Source organism: Rhipicephalus microplus, chromosome 9, assembly GCF_043290135.1.
Source record: "Rhipicephalus microplus isolate Deutch F79 chromosome 9, USDA_Rmic, whole genome shotgun sequence".
Lineage (NCBI taxonomy): Eukaryota > Metazoa > Arthropoda > Arachnida > Ixodida > Ixodidae > Rhipicephalus > Rhipicephalus microplus.
In genome coordinates, this window is record NC_134708.1 from 76,673,845 (window position 1) to 76,681,776 (window position 7,932).

The following is a 7,932-nucleotide window of genomic DNA, read 5'->3' on the forward strand; positions in this document are numbered from 1 at the left end:
TCGCCCCACTCTCCATCATTAACCCCGTGGATATGTTGCCATTTTTTTTTACCCCATTTCTATGCAACAGCACATGAGTTACAATGTAGCGGCTACCGAAAACTAAGCGCTTGAATTTCAGAATTATCGAATGAGCACTTTCCAAACGGCATTGCAGCAAGGCCCGCGGTACGTGTGTTCTTCGACTCAGCAATGTACCTCTAATGTTTTTTCGACGGCACGTCTCGACTTGTTAATTTTGCGTTGATAGCTTGGGCGTACTATAAAAACAGCACTCTTTTTTATCGCGACAACCTGAGTGTCGTGAATAATCGACCCGAAATCGTCAACGCCAGGTTGCAACTTGAACACCTGCGCTTGTCGTGATGATTCTTTAACAAACAAAAAAAGCGACCCCAATGTCATTAAAAACGGGTGCACCTTCCGCTTATCGCCAGAGGCGGATGCTCGAGCCGAACCGAACTCATGCCATACCATGCTTTCACATGTGCAAGATGCTTATTTTTCTTTTTTCTTTGTGTTGTTTCTACGCGGAAGTTCAAGCTCATCGGTCGTACATCTGTTTGTTATCCGACCCAAAGATCAGAAACAACATTTTGACTAAAAAGACGACACGAAACGAAACATGCATCGGTGCGTGTGCTTCCTTCGCTCCATAAACTTTGCATTGCGACGTTCCGAGCGGAACCAGGTGATCTGCTAGCGATTATACGTTTACGTTAAGCTTTAAAACTCATGCCAAGGAAACCCGAGAGTCATCCTTAAACACCAATGCGCGCTCTAAGGGTACAACTAGACAATGGCGTACGTATTCGCTCGTCCCCACTCACGTTCCACCTATTCCTTCGAGAGTTGTCCGAAATTTTAACCCTAGTGCGTACTCCCAGAACCCCACAAGGCCAGCTATAACAAGACATACTATCCAATTACGCGTTTACGCGTGCTGCTTCAGGAATGATTCGAAATTCTACTCACCTCCTGCCTAATGTGCTCCGCCACTCCTTGGGCACTATTGCGGGAACATCTCGTGCGTGGCCGCTGCATTCTGTTTCAGCCAGTTTGAAGCTGGCAGCTAGGCTATTACAGTGCTCAGCAGCTAGGCTATTACAGAGCTTAATAGCCTAGCTGGCAGCTAGGCTAATACAGTAATCGCGAATCGTTGCCGTGCTTTGATGGCGTACTGCGAAGGATAACAATATCTTGTGTACTGACCACATACGCTGCATACACAGCCGCAGATCGCCACTCACCGACACGTCGGTGAAACATGGCAGACGCTAGACGGCGCTGCGGAGGAACAAATGACCACCTCATTGTGAAATTGTTTTATATATACTAACGCAGAAACGGAGAATAAGTGACTTCAGAATAAAAATGCAAATTTATTTACAAATCAATTAGAAGTAGTCACTATAACACGCATAAATCGGCGTATTATGTGATTACTTTTGCTAAAACACAATGTTGAATACACTACAATGATGTTGTGTCAAAGAACAGTTTACAGAGTCTTTCATGGGTGGCGTATGAAAAGGATAAAACAGCTTATGGGTCTACACATGACAAAGCCTTCAGTGGCTTGCGTCAGAGTCCAGCAGGCAACAAAATAAGCTGAACACCACCTTACATACTAGTAATACCGCGAGCATGAAAGAGATTATAGTGGGAGGACACACATAACATAACACAAATACACATACATTTGCTGGCACATGGCATTAAAAATGATAGGATCACTATAAAAGATCCTTACAAAAGGATGCTGTCTAAAAAAAGAGTTAAACACATTGAACCACAGCGATGTCTCTAAAAGAGAATTGCCATTCTCGTGAATTTTGCAGCAAGAGGCTTTCACAGAATCACATCGGTAAGAACGTCAAAATGCACTTTATATAAGAATATTCCGTAAAAGTTTCTGTGATTTTTACTGTCCTTTTACGCGTAAAATGCTGGGCAGTAGTTCAATGAAGTACGTTGGAACGCGATAGGCGTGCGTTGTAATTTTCTACCTCGCTCGACAACATGGCCTTCGATAACAGACTGCGAACATTCAACGAAAAGAGGAGTTTGGATCACTATAGGATTCTTACAAAGTGACTTCGTCCAAAGAACAAATAAATGTATGAAAGCGCAGCGATTTCTGTTAAATAGAATTACCACTCTCGGGAATCTTGCAACAACAGAATTTCAGAGAATGACATACATAAGAACAGGGAAACAGATTTTATGGAAGAATATGTCATATAAGTTTCCATAATTTTCGCTGTACTTTTATGCATAAAAAACTGGGTGGTACTTCAATGAAGTACGTCGGAACACACGCAATAGACGTGTGTGGTAGTTTTCTACCTTGTTGGACAACGTGGCCTTCGATAATTGACTGTAAACATTTCACCACGGGGAAGGGATTACGTAACAGGAAATACCATTGACTAGAAAAGTTTAAAAAGCTGTTTTTAGGAAGAAATTATCAAGTTTTGGCATTGATAGTACATTTAAACAGTGTCTACCAGACTAAATCGTCCAGGTCGTATATTTGCTTCTAACCCTGAACTTTTTTTTTATTTGGATCGGAGAGTCTCGGACCTCTTCCAAAGGGTTCAACTCAGTCTATACACTGCCCTCGCACCGGTGTAACAATGCACGGGTATGTGTTGGTAGCAAAAGTAACGGTGTCGCCAGGACTGATTTGCGTGGTCGCAAATGCCTCTAGCAAGCCTTTCCTGGCGCAAACGCGGTGAGATGGAGAGAGAAGTGCAACGCTGTCGGAGACCACCGTCCTCTCACCGGCGTTGACGAGTTTTCAGGCTCCTTGACATTGCATTCCAAGGATTAAGAGAAATCTGTCTGTGGCGCCATCTCTCGGAGGCAGCAACGTGTCCAACAGTAACAGAACCGGTACTATGGCATTATCACTCTTCGTATTGACAAGCTACGTTTTGCGTCCACAGCGGATACGGTAGTTATGGTGTTTGCAAGTACAGGTGAGCCAAAAGCGTTAACAAATACCTCAACTACATTCAATCAGTTTCTTTTCTTTGTTACTAAGCAACCAGTAGCTCTCGTGTAGCTTTTTCTACAGTCCTGTTTGCTCCGAGAATGGTGCATTCACTCTAAAATACGCAGCTGGCCTACAAAAATAGTATTGCAAAAGCTTCCTTGCCAGCTATCCAGCTCACGCTACCAGATATGCTACAGCAGAAATACTCCCTTCAATATCTGACGAGGGGGGCTGGAATTCGGAAATGAGGCACTAATTCATTTAAACGGTAGAATGAGGTGACGTAACATGCGTTATGAAGTATTTGTAAATAACTTGAGCTGTGCTAAAGTGAAACTGCTTCGCTGTCCGCATCCTGGAGGTGAACGCATGGCGGCTTGTCGGAAGACAACGCTATTTGGAGGTCTTTGACTTGATGGTGCCACGGGGTGGAGGAAGGGGGGTTCGTGGTGAAGGCTGCACACGAAGTTGAACGTGCAAGTGGTAAACAGCTTGCCTTGGAAGTTGATTTTGCAGCCTCTAGCCACCCTGAAATCAGCTATGAGGAAATAAGCAATTAAAGAAGGCCTAAAAAGCCACAGTGTCATAATTATTAGAATTTAGCGATCTTGTTTACTAAAAACATCATGTTCTCTGAGACACTATGCATTAGATCAAACACAACTACCAAGAGTCAGGAAAAGCCAAGTTCATGTGTACAACCCATACAGGCCGGAAAGATTTGCTTCTTTAATTCATCATACAACCTTCCTCCTATACATCAAAATCAAAACGAAGGAGGTGCTTTGATAAAGAACTCGAATCTAAACTTTTAGAAGAGACGAATCCTAAACTCTTAGAAGAGATCAATGTCCCTTTCGCCGTTCTTCTCAAAGCTTAATAAAGCAAATTTTTTGCTAGACCTCCTTTCACGCAATCACTGTCCAATAAAAAAATTGGGAGCATTACTGTTCACGCAACTTTCCCATCTAGTAAAACAAGCACATACAGACCTAAATTAATTGGCAAGTTCATGCAGGCTGAATATTTCATGAAAACTAGCGGAAATCACATAGAACACAATTTAAGAGTTAAATTACCTTTAAAGAAGGTTGTTACTGTGTGTTGAGCTACCTTCAACATTCGCAGTATCATGATTCAAAGACTAGCACTGACAGCCTGAACTGTCGACATGCTTCAATTCAATGGATGTTTGTCGCCAGTACCACAAGTTTGAATAAGATAGAAGATGGGAACAAAAAGCTGCCATATTTGTCAGAAGTATTCTACCACTATATTTTGCTGTATTGTTGCTAGCAGCCGCTGGCCTTACAACAAGACAAACACAATATTTATTATTTTTTTAGCTTTGCCTGGGTTTCAAAATGCTTAAAAGCAAACTTGACTTATGCAAACTTTTTTTCTGCTTTAACTGTTTTTTGTCAAGTCTTTTTGTAACAATACGCAGTATGGCTGGCACCTTTTTGAAGTATATGCTTGTAAAAGAAGGGCAAGGGGGCGGGAAACAGATTACCAAGATTAGAAGTTAGAAAAAGGGAAGTGAGTGCCTCTAAAAGTGGCTTGGAAGAGTTTGTAATGTGTGGTGAAACTACAACATACAATGTTTTCTGACAACTTGCAAGCACCTCCAATTTAGCCTTCCTTCAGAGTCACTTGGCCCATTCACTGTCCTTCCTCTGGGTCGTTGGCCGTTCAATCAGTCGCACCTCCATACTAACACACCCGGGTGTATTTTTCTGCACTGTTGCCAACCTGTGTACTACAAGAGGCACTTGGTACTGCAACTTCTTTTTTCTTTCTACATGCACAAAAAAAAACCTGCTGTGCACTACTTTCACACAGTTTGTGTATTAATTTGTATGGCACGTCATATTTGGGAATTTGGACTATTATTCAGGCTTCTTGCTGTGGGAATTCATGCATTTTTATTACACCCAATTTGTACTGATGTATCAACTGATCAATATTTTTTTCTACTTCCTGCATGTTCTTATGTCTATTCTGCCATCCAACCCTGCCCAAAGCCTGGCAGTATTTTTCTAAATAAATAAATAAATAAATAAATAAACAGATAAATAAATAAGCAATATCTGCGAGGTTAGTGTGGTTCGTACCTTGTTCTTGAGAGCTGCCCCTGGACTAGTGGTGGGGGTGGCTCGAGTCCTCCAGAGAACGGAACAAGTGCCCATTGTTTGTGCCGGCTGCCGCGGATGATGAAGAGGCCGACGAGTGCTTGTACTGGCTCTCCATCAGTGAAGGTGGAGGCTGGTGCGGCTGCTGCTCGTGATGATGGTGAGAGTGGCGTCTGCTGACATGGCGTGAGGGCTGGCCTGAGCTACTGTCGTTAGAGGGACCCTGCTGCTCATTGAGACTTCTGGACCGGCTAGCAGAATGCACGCTGTCACCGCTGCTAGCAACAAAACTGGTGCTCTTGCTCAAACTGCTCCTGCGGTTTTGCTGCTTAACCAGCCAGCTGCTGTTGTTATTGCTGGTGCTACTCCTCGTTTCTCCGGGATCTGTGTGCAGATTGTTGTAAAAGATGTCGGCTTTGGTCTATTCAATGGATGTTTGTCGCCAGTACCCCTTAGGCACTGTTAACTGTTTTCTTACCCCTCCCCATGTCTCGCAATTCGAGCCTTCAGTCAGTGATGATGACTGGCCCAGTATTACGTCTTACCAGTCCTCATCACTGAGTGGTACGATGTTATTTTATACCAGGTCACTAACAATTGCCTTACCAATAACATTCATGCCTTCGGTTTTGCACCATACTTTACTAATGTAAATATTTGAAAACTAAAGCAAAATAAATTCACAAGGGGCCTGTAGAAAACTTTTTGCACTGCCCCAGTACAATCTCCAAATATACCTCTTGATAAAGTTATAGAATATGAACTATGCAATGTGCACAAAGTAGTTCTACATTCATTAAGACACGTTTTAATGAAGCAACTCTATTAAGGGTCCTGTCTAACAGGCAGCCACCATTAACTTGCGGATAATTTCTTGTATTTCATTCGCAGAATGTTATATTATTTTAAATTTGCATGTAGTCGGAAATAATTATACATTATAAACAACTATACTACTGCGTGCAGAGAATGTTTAATGCAGTAACACTGGTTTGAATAATGTACTAATACCATGTCTAAGTATAAAAATGGTGTCTCGCAATGTAGCACCTTTAATATCCAGGTCACATGCGCTTATATGTAAGTGCGTGCATTAATTTTTATAATCACTTTCTCATAAATATTCAATTAGTGCATTTTCAGCATCATAATTGGATGCTAGAACGGATGCTAGAACGTTTGCATCGATGTTTTCTTAGGCTTTGTTACAAAGTTTCTTTATAATATTCAAAATCTACCACAATACTGATTTTCTATGTGATCAACTTCTATGCCGAGTGCTACCAGATAAAAAACGAAGCATTGTGCTCACTCGCCTAATAATTTTTCACTGTGAGTTTTACTGAGACAGCAGTACTATACCATTGAGTGACGGTAACATCTGAAGCCAACGTATATTCACAGAGAGAGACAAATGGTACCTTACTAAGTCACAAAGCAAAAATGCAGGTCAGGTAAAATATATCTTGATACTGTGATTATTCATCATGTCTGCAAACTTATTACAGTATGATGGCAATTTGTTCAGCACAGGCATTTCTTACAAAAAAGTGAAACAAATACATATGCAGATACAGTTAAATATTTACATAATGAATGTAAATGTAATAACGGTTTTAATAACGAAGCATGTTGTCCATAATAATAATGTAACAGTCTCAATGCTTCCTCAAAAAAAGACTAAGGGGGTAAACAAACTTCTGATGAGGTAGAGGCCCTAAAGCCATAGTAAACGAATTTAGTGCTTATCCTAAACTATAACAATGCATTCAGACCATCATGTTTTTGCGTGTTCATGCATGGCGTTAGGGTCGCATGAAATGTACTCCTTTGCTGGTACAGCATCAAGCTGTTGCCAGCACACTTCTCGTTCAATAAAGATTATTCATTGGGTGTGTTAGCTTTCCACTGCCGTGTTATTGAAGCAATCGTTTGAAAGAACTAGGATTCATTAGGCGAAACAATATGAGAATATGCCCACTTTCGCCTGCTAATAGTGAGTGGTGTCAAGCGACACCTACCAGAGGTGTTGCCAGCCCGCGTGGATGCCTTGCTGCTGCTAACGGCAGCTGGCGCGCGAGTCTGCACTGCCGCGCTGATTCCCGGAATGCCGAACAGGTACTTGGGGTCGCGCGACCGCCGCTGCCTCTCCTTGTAGTCATCCATGGTGATCTTGGCGCGCCGCGACGTCTCGGCTTCTTGGCCTGGGTTCCCCTGCAAGCGCAATTCCATTTAGCTTCGCACGACATGCGTGTCCACGGAGAGATCGTTTTTCCTCAGATGGAGTCCAAGACCACCGATTCCCCGTCATTTCCGGAAAGCAAACAGTTGCTGCCACTCTTCTTCAGTAATTACAGATTTTCTACGAAATATGCTTCTCACGATAGGTAAGGTATCGCTTTACACGTCTAGCCAGTTAGTATGCTGTAGATCAGGGGGCGGCCAGCTCCACCCCACTGGCAGCATGCAGGGAATCAAACCCTCCGGACCCCTTTCCCTTGAAAAGTCTCACGCGAGGCCGACAGGGCACTGATTACATGAAATGAGATTATCGGTTGTCGCCTATGTTTGATTGAAACGTTGTCGTTTGCATGCTGAGAATAAATATCGCATATTTATCATGACACATGCATCACATACTCAGCCTTCACGTACGTATTATGATATATCAGTAACACGTGGTGGTGGTGGTGGTGGTGGTGGTGGTGGTGGTGGTGGTGGTGGTGGTGGTGGTGGTGGTGGTGGTGGTGGTGGTGGTGGTGGTGGTGGTGGTGGTGGTGGTGGTGGTGGTGGTGGTGG

The 7,932-nt window shown here is 42.9% G+C and overlaps 2 protein-coding genes across 2 annotated transcripts in view; both read right to left on the bottom strand.

Annotated features, from left to right (window-relative positions):
* Positions 1-1,168, bottom strand: part of LOC142771910 (uncharacterized) — a 60,572-nt gene extending 59,404 nt beyond the window's left edge. The window contains exon 1 of the mRNA XM_075873897.1: positions 976-1,168. The gene's annotated coding sequence lies outside the window, so the exon portion shown is untranslated. The remainder of the gene's footprint in view (positions 1-975) is intronic.
* A 194-nt stretch (positions 1,169-1,362) lies between these two features.
* Positions 1,363-7,932, bottom strand: part of LOC119183907 (uncharacterized) — a 73,305-nt gene continuing 66,735 nt past the window's right edge. The window contains exons 7-9 of the mRNA XM_075874500.1: positions 7,155-7,347; positions 5,116-5,517; positions 1,363-3,529 (exon numbers count right to left, since the gene is read on the bottom strand). Coding sequence (XP_075730615.1) covers positions 5,141-5,517; positions 7,155-7,347 — 570 coding nt within the window. The 3' untranslated portion in view covers positions 1,363-3,529; positions 5,116-5,140. The remainder of the gene's footprint in view (positions 3,530-5,115; positions 5,518-7,154; positions 7,348-7,932) is intronic.